Source organism: Anolis sagrei, chromosome 7 (assembly GCF_037176765.1).
Source record: "Anolis sagrei isolate rAnoSag1 chromosome 7, rAnoSag1.mat, whole genome shotgun sequence".
Lineage (NCBI taxonomy): Eukaryota > Metazoa > Chordata > Lepidosauria > Squamata > Dactyloidae > Anolis > Anolis sagrei.
The window spans coordinates 17,179,417-17,195,601 of NC_090027.1; the positions used below are offsets into that span (position 1 = coordinate 17,179,417).

The 16,185-nt window shown below is 42.9% G+C and overlaps 1 protein-coding gene across 2 annotated transcripts in view; it reads right to left on the minus strand.

Moving 5' to 3' along the window:
* Positions 1-12,215: 12,215 nt before the first annotated feature.
* SLC37A2 (solute carrier family 37 member 2) overlaps positions 12,216-16,185 on the minus strand; it is a 66,672-nt gene continuing 62,702 nt past the window's right edge. The window contains exons 18-19 of one of the 2 annotated variants that reach the window (XM_067470696.1): positions 15,330-15,377; positions 12,216-12,614 (exon numbers count right to left, since the gene is read on the minus strand). In XM_067470696.1, coding sequence (XP_067326797.1) covers positions 15,359-15,377 — 19 coding nt within the window. In that variant the 3' untranslated portion in view covers positions 12,216-12,614; positions 15,330-15,358. The remainder of the gene's footprint in view (positions 12,615-15,329; positions 15,378-16,185) is intronic. The other variant, XM_067470697.1, reaches the window with a different exon arrangement.

The following is a 16,185-nucleotide window of genomic DNA, read 5'->3' on the forward strand; positions in this document are numbered from 1 at the left end:
AACATAAAATTATTTTTGTTGCTACTTCATAACTGTAATTTTGCTACTGTTGTGAATCGTAATATAAATATCTGATATGCAGGATGTATTTTCATTCGCTGGATCTAATTTGACACAAATACCCAATGTGCACAAATTTGAGATCGATGTCATTTGGGAGTTGTAGTTGCTGGATTTATAGTTAACCTACAATCAAAGAGCTTCCTGAACTCCACCAATGATGGAATTGAACCAAACTTGGCACCCAGAACTCCCATGACCATCAGAAAATACTGGATGGGTTTGGTGGGCATTGACCTTGAGTTTAGGAGTTGACGTTCACCTACATCCAGAGAGCACCGTGGACTCAAACAATGATGGATTTGGACCAAACTAGTTGGTACAGATACTCAATATGCCTAAATGTGAACACTGGTGGAATTGGGGGAAAATAGACCTTGACATTTGGGAGTTGTTGGGATTTATAGTTCACCTACAATCAAAGAGCATTCTGAACTCCACCAACGATAGAATTGAGCCAAACTTCCCATACGGAACTCCCATGACCAAGAGAAAATACTGGATGGGTTTGGTGGGCATTGACCTTGAGTTTTGGAGTTGTAGTTCACCTACATCCAGAGCACTGTGGACTCAAACAATGATTGATCTGGACCAAACTTGCCTAAATGTGAACACTGGTGGAATTTGGGGGAAATAAGAGTTGACATTTGGACGTTGTCGTTGCTGGGATTTATAGTTCACTTACAATCAAAGAGCATTCTGAACCCCACCAATGATATAATTGGGCCAAACTTCCCACACATAACCCCCATGACAATAGAAAATACTGTGTTTTCTGATGGTCTTTGATGACCCATCTCACACACCCCTTGCGACCCTCTCAGGGGTCCTGACCCCCCAGGTTGAAAAATGCTGAGTTAGCCTTTCTTGCCCACAGAATACATTCAGACCTTGTTGAGCTATGTTTTCCCCGCTCAATATTATTTAGCATTTGTTTTGCCCTTTGTGAAAACATAGCTTTTATACTTCCAGAAAACTCTGAGACTTCGGTTGTACTAGTGGTGTTCTTACGTCTATACAGGGATCGACATGTTGAAAATAAGGATTTGGTGGAAGAGCTACTTTCTGCATTTAATTTGGAATTAGCAAAATTAAAGCTCAGCTCATTAGCTAATCATTTAATTCATATTCACAAAGGTCTGATTTTAGTGATAGAGTCATCCCTGTGGGAACTATCTTCCCATCGGGGGATGATTATTGGGGATGGCGGAAGATATGAATTAGGGAATCAAAAGCTCCATAGTAGGTTCTGTTTTCAAAATTTAACCAGCAAAATATGCCCCATTCCACTACTATTCTGAATTAAACCTCTTCCACTAATGTACGTTACATATTCAATTTGGCGAAGGGACCTGAATCACTCAACATATTTTACTTTCCCACTGTCCCAGTATCACTAATGCCAATCCTCAAAGGTCTGTCCGTCGCTCCTCACTGGAAATTTCCAGGATACCTTCAGAAGGGCCAAACCAATAAAAATGTGATTGCCCTGGTTACTACACACAATGAGAACTCCAGCAAGGGAGCTTTAAAGAAGTCCATTAACATTTATAGGTGTTGAATTAAAAGGACAGATTCAATTAAGAGGCACAGCTATGAAGACATAGCGGTTGGTGGAAAGCAAGGGCCAAGAGGGAGGTTTAGAAGACTTCTTTCCCCATCTCCTAAGGAGGGCATGGTGGGTTCCATAGATATTATTCCCTGCAATTGATGGGGTTGGTGAGCAAAGGCATGGGCAAGGAGTCATCAAGATTGCTATTTATTTATCATGTCAGAAGCTAATTGCAATCTTGATGACTCCTTGCCCATGCCTTTGCCCACCAACCCCATGAATTGTTTGATTTTTCATTTTGTTACTTTGCACTGTTTTATTGTACTTTTATGTTTTTACTTATTTTATTGTGATGTTATTTTGTTGTTCTGTATTTATTTTGCTGTAATGTATTACCAGACTTGACCTCATGTAAGCTGCCCCGAGTCTCCTTTGGGGAGATGGTGGCGGGGTATAAATAATAATAAACTTTATTTATACCCCGCCACCATCTCCCCAAAATCAAACAGTTATAATGCATTTTAAAACACAAAGTTTAAAAACTTGGCATTATACTAAATGTCCATTGACCAGAAGCTGCCCACTTCGAGTGCCACTTGGAGACTTCTGTGTGCCCAGAAGCGAGTCTCTTATCCAGTATCAGCCATGGATTGAAGCTCCAGGTTTTGGCCTGGCGCTTTTGGACTCTCACTTGCTGAAGTGTTCCTGCAAGTATCTCTGCAGATCTTAGAAATTATTTCTTGATTTAAGGCATCGGCGTGCTGGATGATATCCGAACAGAGGATGGGTCGGAGATGTCATTGCCTTGGTCCTTTCATTATTGGCTGCTCCTTCCCAATGAATGTCATGTGGTACAATACCGGCTAAACACTATAATCTTTCCAGTGAAATCAATGAGAAATCAATTGCAACAGAAAAATCCCCTCAACCTGTTCTCAAGCTTTATATCTTTTGAATTGTTGTGAGTTTTTTGGGCTGTATGGCCATGTTCCAGAAGCATTCTCTCCTGACTTTTCACCTACATCTATGGCTATGAGCTCCTCCCTCACCAATACATCTCTTTTATCATTTTATGTCATACATTTGGCCCGCCCACTGTGTTTGATTTTTCACTTTGTCTTTTGCACTGTTTTATTGTATTCTTTTGTTTTATTTATTTTATTGTGATGTTATTTTTGCCGTTCTGTACTTATTGTGCTGTAATTGTATTACCGGGCTTGGCCTCATGTAAGCCGCCCTGAGTCACCTCTTGGGAGATGGTGGCGGGGAATAAATAAAGTTTATTTATTATTATAGCTTTTTCTAGCTTCAAATCACAGATGGAAGAAATATCCAGCAAAAATTTTTTTTTGTCGTGTCAGGAGTGATTGCAAGTCGCTCCTGGTGTGAGAGAATTGGCTCTCTGCAAGGACGTTGCCCAGGGGACGCCTGGATGATTTTGATGTTTTTATCATCCTTGTGGGAGGCTTCTCTCATGTCCCCGCATGAGGAGCTGGAGCTGATAGAGGGAGCTCATCCGCCTCTCCCCGGATTCGAACCTGCGACCTGTCGGTCTTCAGTCCTGCCGGCACAGGGGTTTAACCCACTGCGCCACCGGGGGCTCCATATCCAGCAAGATAATTAATATAATCAGAGAGCTATTGACATTTGGCTATGATTCTAAAAGGACTCCAAAGCCCATCTGGCTCACAGAATTTCATCTCACCAGAGACAGTGTTATGGAATTGTCACTTGTTCTAATTGCTCACCATTGGATTGTGTATGTTGTTTTGTTCTTATAGGCCAAAACCGCTGCTTCCTTTTAAAGGAATTATATGTTATGTTCCACTATGTGGCACTTTTCTAATAATTTGGACTTCCACAGCATCTTTTTAAGCTGGGGCAGATGGGAGTTGCAGTCCAAAAATATCTAGATTTCATATTGGGGAAGGTTCATGTATTTTGTGCTGAAAGAGATTATCTGCTTACTCTCTTGTCATACCCCGGTTTGGAACATACAAGGAAATTGATCCATAAGAGATTAAGGAGAGACAAAAGAAAATAATTCTTTGTATATCATGCCATTAGTTTAGGGTTTTTAATTTTTTTTTATTTTTGTATTTGGAGGCTCTCCAGTTCACTTGACAATGATGCAAGATCTTTCGCTGATGTAGCAGTGCCACTCAGTGGGTGAGTTGGTAAATACATTTCTAAAGGTTTCTCATCACACTAGAGAATGAATCCACTTGAAATCTGGTTTCTGACTTCTGTGGAATTCTGGGGTTTGTAGATTAGGGAGGAGTCTTTAATAGCCCCCCCCCTAAACTACAAACCCCAAAATTCTGCAAGAGGCAGAAACCAGATTTAAAGTGGATTCATTCTCTAGTGTGTATAGTATCTCTGGTATTGTCAAAAGCTTCCATGGCTGGAATCACTGGGTTGTTGTGTGTTTTCCAGGTTGTGTGGCCATGTTCCAGAAACATTCTCTCCTGACATTTCACCTGCATCTGTGGCAGGCATCCTCAGAGGTTGTGAGGTCTGCTGGAAACTAGGAAATTTGGGTTTATATATCTGTGGAGGGTCCAGGGTGGGTGAAAGAACTGCTTTTGAGGTAGGTGCAGGGGCGGCTCAACCATTACGCAAAGTAAGCATTAGCAGTATAGTTGATTTTGCCCAGGGGCGCTCTTGAGACGCTCTTGGGGGAAAATAGACCTTGACATATGAGAGTTGTAGTTACTGGGATGTGTAGTTCACCTACAATCAAAGAGCATTCTGAACTCTATCAATGATGGAATTGAACCAAATATGGCACACAGAACTCCCACGACGAACAGAAAATATATATCAATGATTGGTTGGGGAGGTGGGCCACCAAAATACTGTTTGCTTACCGTTGAAAGGGACGCCTCTGGGTAGGTGTGAATGTTTCCATTGGCCACCTTGATTAGCATTTAATGGCCTAGCAGTTTCAGGTCTGGCTTCTTACTGACTGGGGGAATCCTTTGTTGAGAGGTGATTACCTGTCCCTGCTTGTTTCTTGTCTGGAGTTCCCTTGTTTTTGAGTGTTCTTTCTCCCACCCTGGAAATTCCACAGATATATAAACCTCACTTGCCTAGTTTCCAACAGACCTCACAACCTCTGAGGATGCCTGACATAGATGCAGGCAAAACATCAGGAGAGAATGCTTCTAGAACTTGTCCATGCAGCCCAGAAAACACACAACAACCCAGTATCTCTGGTGTTGGGGAATTGGGACTTTGGACTAAAGAGCCATGGAATACTGCTGGAGGCTCTCTTAATGACCCCTCTTTGTTAGGAAAGGGACAGATAGAATACCTCCCTGGGAACTTATCACTAGAAGGTTGCTTCTTGATATAAGCAGATGGCTGGAGATGGTCAAGAGATACCCTTTTGTGACCAAAAACTCAATTACAGCTCTTTGCTTTTGCTTCATATCCATAATTATGCAACATGTGGAGATACAGAAATAATGTCAGCCATGCAATAAGGATTACTCTTTGTTGTTGTTCATTCATTCAGTCGCTTCTGACTCTTTGTGACCTCGAGGACCAGCCCACACCAGAGCTCCCTGTCAGCCATCACCACCCCCAGCTCCTTCAAGGTCAAGCCACTCACTTCAAGGATACCATCCATCCATCTTGCCCTTGGTCTGCCCCTCTTCCTTTTTCCTTCCATTTTCCCCAGCATCATTCTCTTCTCCAAGCTTTCCTGTCTTCTCATGATGTGGCCAAAGTACTTCATCTTTGTCTCTAATATCCTTCCCTCCAGTGAGCAATCGGGCTTTATTTCCTGAAGTATGGACTTGTTGGATCTTCTGACGGTCCAAGGCACTCTCAGCACTTTCCTCCAGCACCACAGTTCAAAAGCATCTATCTTCCTTTGCTCAGCCTTCCTTTTGGTCCAGCTCTCACATCCGTAGGTGACTATGGGGAATGCCATTGCTTTAACTATGCGGATCTTCGTTGCCAGTGTGATGTCTCTACTCTTCACTATTTTATCGAGGCTGGTCCTTGCTCTCCTCCCAAGAAGTAAGCGTCTCCTGATTTCCTGGCTGCAGTCTGCGTCTGCAGTAATCTTGCACCTAGAAATACAAAGTCTGTCAATGTCACTGAAGTCGAGCACCCCCCCCCCCAAAAAAAAAGGGATAGTGACTTATAGTTCTGCAAAGGGCAAGGGCACCAGACTGCACAGTAGGGGTTAAGTCTTGGTCACATTGCCAAGGCACTAACAACAACAAGGACCCCACGAGGCTTTTGGGGAACAGCTGGATCTTGGGACTTCTGCCCTTCATGAGAGGGCAGAGGGCGGGAGTTTTGGAACTTTCAAACCTGGATATTCCTATAAAAATGCCTCTGATCTTTGTATCATAGAATCATAGAATCAAAGAGTTGGAAGAGACCTCATGGGCCATCCAGTCCAACCCCCTGCCAAGAAGCAGGAATATTGCATTCAAATCACCCCTGACAAATGGCCATCCAGCCTCTGCTTAAAAGCTTCCAAAGAAGGAGCCTCCACCACACTCCGGGGCAGAGAGTTCCACTGCTGAACGGCTCTCACAGTCAGGAAGTTCTTCCTAATGTTCAGATGGAATCTCCTCTCTTGTAGTTTGAAGCCATTGTTCCGCGTCCTAGTCTCCAAGGAAGCAGAAAACAAGCTTGCTCGCTCCTCCCTGTGGCTTCCTCTCACATATTTATACATGGCTATCATATCCCCTCTCAGCCTTCTCTTCTTCAGGCTAAACATGCCCAGCTCCTTAAGCCGCTCCTCATAGGGCTTGTTCTCCAGACCTTTTATCATTTTAGTCGCTCTCCTCTGGACACATTCCAGCTTGTCAATATCTCTCTTGAATTGTGGTGCCCAGAACTGGACACAATATTCCAGGTGTGGTCTAACCAAAACAGAATAGAGGGGTAGCATTACTTCCCTAGATCTAGACACTATGCTCCTATTGATGCAGGCCAAAATCCCATTGGCTTTTTTTGCCGCCACATCACATTGTTGGCTCATGTTTAACTTGTTGTCCACGAGGACTCCAAGATCTTTTTCACACGTTTCATTTCAATTTTTAATATTAATAAAATTGCTGGAATCAGGCTTCTATGAAGGCTCGCCAAAATAGCTTTCCCTCTTTGGTGGGAACTAAGGGTCCTCTCCCCTTGGAGTCGACCCTCCAAAAGTTCCCATTGACTTCACCACGTTTTCTCCCTCTATTTTCCAGTTGTCAATCACTCTTGTTGCCATAACTTGGGTTTTTTGATGTTTAACTGCAACCCAGCTTTTGTGCTTTCTTCTTTCACGTTGATGGAAAGGCTCCTCAGCTCCTCCTCACTTTCGGCCATCAAAGTGGTATCATCTGCATATCTAAGGTTGTTAATGTTTCTTCCAGCAATTTTTACCCCAGAATTACTCTTTGTGCAAAGAATTGCAGCTTAAAGCTCTCTGCAACACGCAGAATCGGCACTTTCTGTTCTGTGGCCACCTTTCTTTCCTGTGTCTTTACTGGTGGAATCAGCACTTCATAAAACAACATCAGACACAGATGTTTCTTGGTGTGTTAAGTTCCAAGGAGGTGAAGTCAATTAGACTGTAAGTTTATACTGTACATAAACACTGCACTTGGCACCACTGCGCTTAGTAATACCAATGGAAAGATCTGTTGGGTAATTAGTCCAACAGGAATCTTGGCACATATTTTTATTCGCTAGAGAAAAGATCGGGCTGTCTGCAGCCAGAGAACCCCTAAAAAAGATTAATTTATTTCCAGTATACATTACTCTTGAAACCCGCACACACAAAGAACTTTTGCACAAGGATGTTGCTCACATCTGGAGAACAGGTTGGTCATTGCACATCTGCTTGCAATGTACTTACTAAATAACAAGCATGGCTCTGGACTGACTGATAGCCAAACATCAAATGCCAAGGTCTCAATTTCTGCTAGTTGGGAAGGTTGGATTTGCTTGATTTTTCAGGCACATGTGTCTTGGTACACTTAACTGGCACAGAGACAGGATCCAGTGGAATTCTATGCTTAGTTTTGTGTAGAAATGCGGTTTTTGGCACTATGTTCACTCTGATGGCAGTACAGGCTACAGGCAATAAAAGTAAAGCTCTTTTAGTTGTTCCAGCTGGATGGAGATCTCAGTCTACCAAACCTTAATCGTATAAAACGTGGATAGTATGTCAAGGAAATTCTGAACTCCTGTTGGGAGATTTCCCATGATAGGTGTATAAGGAGTGAGAGAAATCAAAGTCTCAGAAAGTAAGATAGCAGAAGCTGGGACTAACAGTGGGAGCTCACCCTGCTCCCCAAATTCAAACTGCTGACCCTTCGGTCAGCAAGTTCAGCAGCTCAGCAGTTTAACCTGCTGCTCCACCGAGGTCTTTAGACAGCTTAAATAACGGCATCAGTGACTAAAATGGAGGTATTACAAGTTTTTCAGGGCTCCAAAGATTTGCAGAGGCTCCAATTCACTGGAAGATAACCTCTTGTAGTAAAATGTTCCATCATTCAGATCAATGAGACTGCATATACTCAATGGCCATGAAATGCTTCTTGACTGTTAGAAATGAAGTCGAGAAAAACAGAAAATAGGTGGGTGGAAAAGAATTGCATATTCTGTGAAAGGCGGAGTCTGGCTGGTTGAGACCCTGGAAAGGAGCATTTCATTTTGCAGCAATGCATGTCCCTAAAGGTAAAGGTTTCTCTTGACATTAAGTCTAGTTGTGTCCAACTCTGGGGGGCGGTGCTCATCTCCATTTCTAAGAGGTGGCATTGTCCGTAGACACCTCCTAGGTCATGTGGCCAGCATGACTACATGGAGCACTGTTACCTTCCCACTAAGGCGGTACCTATTGATCTACTCACATTTACATGTTTTTGAACTGCTAGGTTGGCAGAAGCTGGGCCTAACTGTGGGAGCTCACCCCACTCCCTGGATTCGAACCGGCAACCTTTCGGTCAGCAAGTTCAGCAGTTCAGTGGTTTAATCCACTGCGCTACCAGGACCCCCCTAATATAAGCACAATATAAAAACCTGATGTGAAATCTGTGTTCAGTAGGCCTGGGTAACAACGGAAAAATTTGTTTCTAAAATCGATTCGTTTTTTGGGGGTTTTTGCGTTTCGATATTTAAAAGAATTACGATTTTTTTTAAAAAAAAAAGTTCGATATTTACAAAATTTCGTAAATGGTAAAAAATTACAAAACAATAACGAAACAATAACGAAACAATAACGAATCGATTCGTTAATGGCGGACGCGACCGCGCAATATGCTAAAAAACCTCCAAATGGGACAGGGGGAACTTCTGAAGCTTCCCTCTCCCTCTGTTGTTGACTGTTGGTGTGATATTATAATTTTTTTTCACTAATTAAACAAAAAACAACTATAAAACTTGCCCCAGACATGCGGACATAATAACGAAACGACCTCAAACCAATAACGAAACGAATACATAACGAAATACGAAGCATTTACGAAACGAATTGAAAAATTCATTTCGTTTTTAACTTGCTCCAGAATGGTTTGTTATCGCTTCGTTAACAAAAAAAAATAACGAATTTTTAACGAATTACGAATTAACGAAACGAAACCGCCCAGCCCTAGTGTTCAGCTACTTTGTTTACCTAGGAATGTGAAGATGTTCCTCTCAGACTTTACCTAGGACTAATTTTGTTCCTGTTTATCTTCTTACCTAATTGGATTTACCTATCCCTTTAAAGTGCTTTTTTTGCTTTGCTTTTTAAACTTATCTTTAATAAAAGGATTGTTTTCCTATTCAACATGTCGTGTTTTTAAAGTCAGAGGGTTATTCCTGTCCTGGAGTGCAACAAATCATATAAAATGTGGATTCTGTGTCAAGGAAATTCTGAACTCCTGTTGGGGGATTTCCCATGATAGGTGTATAAGGAGTCAGAGAAATCAAAGTCTCAGAAAGTAAGATAGCTGGAATCTATCAATAGAGATGGATACCTCAGTCTAACTAGTTCTGGCGACCTGGGATTTTCTCTGTCTCCAAGCTCTATCATGTTGATTAGGTTTGCCTTTTATTTTCTGGTCCCAATTCAAGGTGCAAGTTCTTACCTACAAAGCCCTGAATGGTTTTGGACTTGCCTACCTGCGTGACCACATTTCCATTTACGAACCCATGCAATCTCTTCGATGGTCCGGAGAGGCCCATCTCTCACTCCCATCATCTTCGCAGGTGCGACTTGTGGGAGAGAGCCTTTTCTGTGGTGGCTCCTCAACTCTGGAACTCACTAACCAAAGATATTAGGCAAACCTTTGGCAGTCTTTAGGAGGAGCATGAAAACTTGGTTGTTCCAATATGCCTTCCCTGAATGATAGACTAATAACTCCTGATCTGACCAATTCTCTGCAAAATGTCCTCTGTTCGGGCAATCAACCCCACCCCACCCTTCAAAACCCCTGTTCAGGCTCAGCTCACTGCTGTCACGTCATGTTTTAAATTTTTTAATCTATTAGAATTGGCCCTGCCACAGTGTTGGATCCTTGTGTTTTTAAATACTGTGTTTTATTGCTGATATTTACAATAGTCCTGTATTGTATTGTATTTTTTTGTTTTTGAATTCCACCCTGAAAAAGTGCAACACTGACCCCAAAATTTCCCATGGGAATCATAAACATAGTTTCTTCCCTTCCACCTAAGCCAGTGTTTCCCAACCTGGGCATCGAGACCCTGAGAGGGTCGCAAGGGGGTATCAGAGGGGTCGCCAAAGACCATCAGAAAACAATATTTTCTGTTGGTCAGGGGGGTTCTGTGTGGGAAGTTTGGCTCAATTCTATCATTGGTTGGGTTTGGAATTCTCTTTGATTGTAGGTGAACTCTAAATCCCAGCAACTACAACACCCAAATGTCAAGGTCTATTTTCCCCAAACTCCACCAGTGTTCACATTTGGGCATATTGAGTATCCATGCCAATCTTGGTCCAGATCTATCATTGTTTGAGTCCACAGTGCTCTTTGGATGTAGGTAAACTTTTTTTTTGTCGTGTCAGGAACAACTTGAGAAACTGCAAGTTGCTTCTGGTGTGAGAGAATTGTCTGTCTGCAAGGACGTTGCCCAGGGGACGCCCGGATGATTTTGATGTTTTTATCATCCTTGTGGGAGGCTTCTCTCATGTCCCTGCATGAGGAGCTGGAGCTGATAGAGGGAGCTCATCCGCCTCTCCCCGGATTCAAACCTGCGACCTGTCGGTCTTCAGTCCTGCCGGCACAGGGGTTTAGCCCACTGTGCCACCGGGGGCTCCGTAGGTAAACTACAACTCCAAAACTCAAGGTCAATGCCCACCAAAAACATCCAGTATTTTCTGTTAGTGATGGGAGTTCTGTGTGCCAAGTTTGATTCAATTCCATCATTGGTGGGGTTAGGAATGCTCTTTGATCGTAGATGGACTATAAATCCCAGCAACTACAACTCCCAAATGACAAAATCAATAGGTTCTTGTAGGTTTTTTCGGGCTATAGGGCCATGTTCTAGAGGCATTTCTCCTGACATTTCGCCTGCATCTATGGCAAGCATCCTCAGAGGTAGTGAGGCTCACAACCTGGGGATCACAACCAGACACAGTGAAGACATCTGCCCTTGCGCTATGCTACTCTGCTGCTGAGTACGCATGCCCAGTGTGGAATACATCTCACCACACTAAAACAGTGGATGTGGCTTTTAATGAGACATGCCGCATTATCACAGGGTGTCTGCGCCCTACACCACTGGAGAAATTACACTGCTTAGCTGGTATTGCACCACCTGACATCCGTCGGGAAGTAGCAGCCAATAGTGAAAGGACCAAGGCAGTGACATCTCCAGCTCATCCCTTGTTTGGGTATCAGCCAGCACGTCAACGACTTAAATCAAGAAATAGTTTTCTAAGATCTACAGAAACACTCGCTGGAACACCTCAGCAAGCGAGAGTCCAAAAGTGGCAGGCTCAAACCCATTTCAATCCGTGGGTGATACCAGATGAGAGACTCCCCCCTGGGCACACAGAAAACTGGGCAACTTGGAAGGCGTAGATGGACTATAAATCCCAGCAACTACAACTCCCAAATGACAAAATCAATAGGTTCTTGTAGTTTTTTTCGGGCTATAGGGCCATGTTCTAGAGGCATTTCTCCTGACGTTTCGCCTGCATCTATGGCAAGCATCATCAGAGGTAGTGAGGCTCACTACCTCTGAGGATGCTTGCCATAGATGCAGGCAAAACGTCAGGAGAAATGCCTCTAGAACATGGCCCTATAGCCCGAAAAAACCTACAAGAACCTAGTGATTCCAGCCATGAAAGCCTTCGACAATACGACAAAATCAATCTCCACCCCCCCCCCCAACCCCTCCAGTATTCAAATGTGGGCGTGTTGGGTATTTGTGCCAAATGTTGTCCAATGAATGAAAATACATCCTGCATATCAGATATTTACATGACGATTGATGACAGTAGCAAAATGACAGTCATGAAGTAGCAATGAAAATAATGTTATGGTTGGGAGTCATCACAACACGAGGAACTGTATTAAGGGGTCACGGCATATGGAAGGTTGAGAACCACTGAGTCCTAAGCAGACAGACACCAACAACCAACTGGTTCAGCACCGTTTGTAATAATAATAATAAAAAAGAGCAGTAATAAAAAGGATGCAGCTGGCAACTGATTGAAAACTGAGGCCTTGGGATTTGGCACAGATACAAAAGACAACCGTTCCTTTCATCTTGAACTTGCTAAACCATTCTTCCTGCTCCCTTCTGCCCATCATTTAAAAACAAAATATAGGAAATGCGGCCGACGATCAACTCGGTTGATGCTTGGAATGAGAGTTCAGTTTGTTTCTGGTTCATGATTCATGTTGGCTCCGTGAATTCCTCCTGTGGACTTGTGAGAGGGAGCGATGAAGGGAAACCAACCCTCTCAGCCACACTCTTCCTCGTTGCTTCCAAGGGGCTCCTCCTCTGGTCAGATGGATCACGTCAAAATTCCTTAAAGCTGAAAGAACCAAGAAGATCGGTTAGAAATAGCATCATCTCAGAAGACCGAGGGAAGAACTGCTTTCTCTGAACCCAGGTTGAACCTACATAGGTACGTATTCAGAATGGTTCCATGACAGATGTAGCTTTGGATACAGTCTTTGAGCATTTTCTGAAATAAGGAGGACACTGAAAATCTCAAATTAAAAATGATACTGTTTTGTTTTCTATGGATTTTATATCAGCTTCTTTTCAAGCTTTTAAGATGACTCTAAATGAAATAATATTAGTAATATTATTAATATTAGTAATATTAGTAATATTATTAATATTAGTAATATTAGGCACGTCTGGCGGGGACGAGAGAGAGGGCCTTCTCGGTGGTGGCCCCCCGGCTGTGGAACACCCTCCCTGCTGACATCAGACAGGCGCCCTCCCTTATGGCCTTCCGAAGAGCCTGAAGACATGGCTATTCGAGAAGGCATTTAACTGAGTGCTATAGTAACTGGAAATGACAACTGGAACGGACTACGACTACGAGATTGATTATGATTCTATGATAAGACGGAGCGGATTTTTAGTGTAATTAGATGATGTGTAGTAGTGATGTTGGTTTTGTCGTCTTGGCTCATTGTAAATTGTCTTTTGTGTGCTGTACACCGCCGCGAGTCGCCCTAGGGCTGAGAGCGGCGGTTAATAAATGCAGGAAATAATAATAATAATAATAATAATAATAATAATAATAATGAAACCATTTGCATATATGACCTCACTACCTCTGAGGATGCTTGCCATAGATGCAGGCAAAACGTCAGGAGACAATGCCTCTAGACCATGGCCATATAGCCCGAAAAAACCTACAACAACCCATTTGTATACAGTTGGGAGTCAGCTGCATTAGTATCACTACTGACCAAAAGGTCGTAAGTTCAAAGCCAGCCTGGGTCGGAGTGAGCTTCCGACCAATTTGTGTAACTTGCTGTCAACTTTTGCAGCCCGAAAGACAGTTGCATCTGTCAAGTAGGAAATTTAGGTATCGCTTATGCGGGGAGGCTAATTTAGGACGTCATAAAAATCTCCAGCAAGCATGCAAAGAATGAGGAAGTACTTCATCAGTGTCACAAATGGACAGTGAAGCGACAGCTCCCCTGGTGGCCAGAATACCCTCATGAAAAAGCTGGAATGTTAAATAGCCTCTGTGTGTCTGTCTATATATGTTGTGTGTCTCTGGCATTGAATATTTGCCATGTATATGTACATTGTAATCCGCCCTGAGTCCCCTGCGGCGTGAGAAGGGCGGAATATAAATACTGTAAATAAATAAATAAATAAATGATAGATCTATCTCATCTCATCTACCTATCACTCTATCTAGTGCATGGTGTACATTGTGCTTTACTAATAAAAGGCAACCAAAAAAAATTGGCCCTGCAAAAAGTGTACATTTTTTCAAGTTATCTTTTTTAGTAAAGTTTTCCTCGTGACATTAAGTCTAGTCATGTCTGACTCTAGGGGGCGGTGCTCATCTCCACCTATAAGTCAAAGAGTCAGCATTGTCCATAGACACTTCCAAGGTCATGTGGTCAGCATGACTGCATGGAGTGCTGTTACCTTCCCACAGAAGCGATACCTATTGATCTACTCACATTTGCATGTTTTCAAACTGCTAGGTTGGCAGAAGCTGGGACTAAGAGTGGGAGCTCACCCTGCTCCCCAGATTCAAACCGCTGACCTTTCGGTCAGCAAGTTCAGCAGCTCAGCAGTTTAACCTGCTGCTCCACCGGGGTCTCTAGACAGCTTAAATAACGGCATCAGTGACTAAAATGGAGGTATTACAAGATTTTGGGGGCTCCCAAGATTTGCAGAGGTTCAAATTCATTGGAAGGTAATGCTTCTTGACTGTTAGAAATGAAGTCTGCGAAAGGGTGAGTCTGGCTGTTTGGGACCCTGAAAAGGAGCATTCTGTTTTGCAGTAATGCATCCTCCCAAAGATAATGGTTTTTCCTGACATTAAGTCTAGCTGTGTCTGACTCTGGGGGGCAGTGCTCATCTCCATTTCTAAGCCAAAGAGCCAGCGTTGTCCATAGACACCCCCTAGGTCATGTGCCCAGCCTCACTGCATGGAACACTGTTACCTTCCCACTAAGGTGGTACCTATTGATCTACTCACATTTACATGTTTTTGAACTGCTAGGTTGGTAGAAGCTGGGCCTAACTGTGGGAGCTCACCCCACTCCCTGAATTCAAACCGGCAACCTTTTGGTCACCAATTCAGTAGCTCAGTGGTTTATTCTGCTGCGCCACTAGGGCCCCCATAATATAAGCATAATATAAAAACCTGATGTGAAATCTGTGGTCAGCTACTTTGTTTACCTAGGAATGTGAACATGTTCCTCTCAGACTTTACATCCTGATCATAACTTAATATTACCATCTACACTCCCTGTTCTAGGTTCACCCTTCCCCATTTCATACCAAGGGAAATCAATACAAATACAAACCAAGAAGCCAAGAGAATAGTGCAAATTAAATGATTTTTAAGCCTTGAAATTTTTGCACCCCTAGAAACCAAACATCACCAAGAAGAGAGAGTAAAGTCCAGTAGCCCTGTGTAATCGAACCAAGGTGGTCGAGGGTCAAGAAAGGAATTAGGAAGTTTTGAACCAATGGCACCAAAAAGAGACCAGAAACCAGGAGGCTTATCAATGGGTTTGCAGCAGTGTTGTGGACTTACCGTGACTTTTGGACCCAGAGCATGCGTACTCAAAAAGAGGTGTTTGACCTGTAAATACAACCAACATGTAGTGGTACCGGGGTTCTTAAGAGAAAGGAAAAGAGCGCACACGGGTTTGGTGCTTATGTGCACACCTTTGACTATTGTCAGCTTTGAGAACCAGTGCTTTGAATTATGACCAATGTCTTCTTTTTCTCTCCGAAGCACACCAAATCAAAAGATTGGGCGGGTGATTCGTGAGCCCACAAAGCTTGATATAGGACTACAGAGATACAGAGAAAGATTGGGAAGGGACACAAAACAGTTCGCTTGCAGGACTGATCGTTTTCCAAGATATGATCGTCTTGAAAAAAATTTCCTCTGGAAATCATTTATTATTATTATTATTATTATTGTTATTGTTATTATGTCTTTATACAATCATTAAAAGGCGTCAGCACAGGAAGGAAAGTATTGGTGGGAGCTAGGACACAATAAGGTACAGAGAAATACAGCACGGAAAGGTTGGGATCGACTCTAGTTAGTGTCTTGCACTTATGAGAAGTAAAATGTCGTGTTATTGTTAATGTTTATTACTTATTTTCTGCCTATGGGTTTATTTATTGTTTTGTATTACCGTTGCTATTGTTTATTGTTGTGTTGTGGGCTCAGCCTCATGTAAGCCGCACCGAGTCCCTTGGGGAGATGGTAGCGGGGTACAAATAACGTATTATTATTATTATTATATTTATATTTAAGGTGTTCGAAGTGTTTTTGTTGCTTCAGAACAGAGGGAAACCTGTAGTTTTAGGCTCTACAGTTCATAGAGTCATAGAGTTGGAGGAGACCTCATGGGCCATCCAGTCCAACCCCCTGC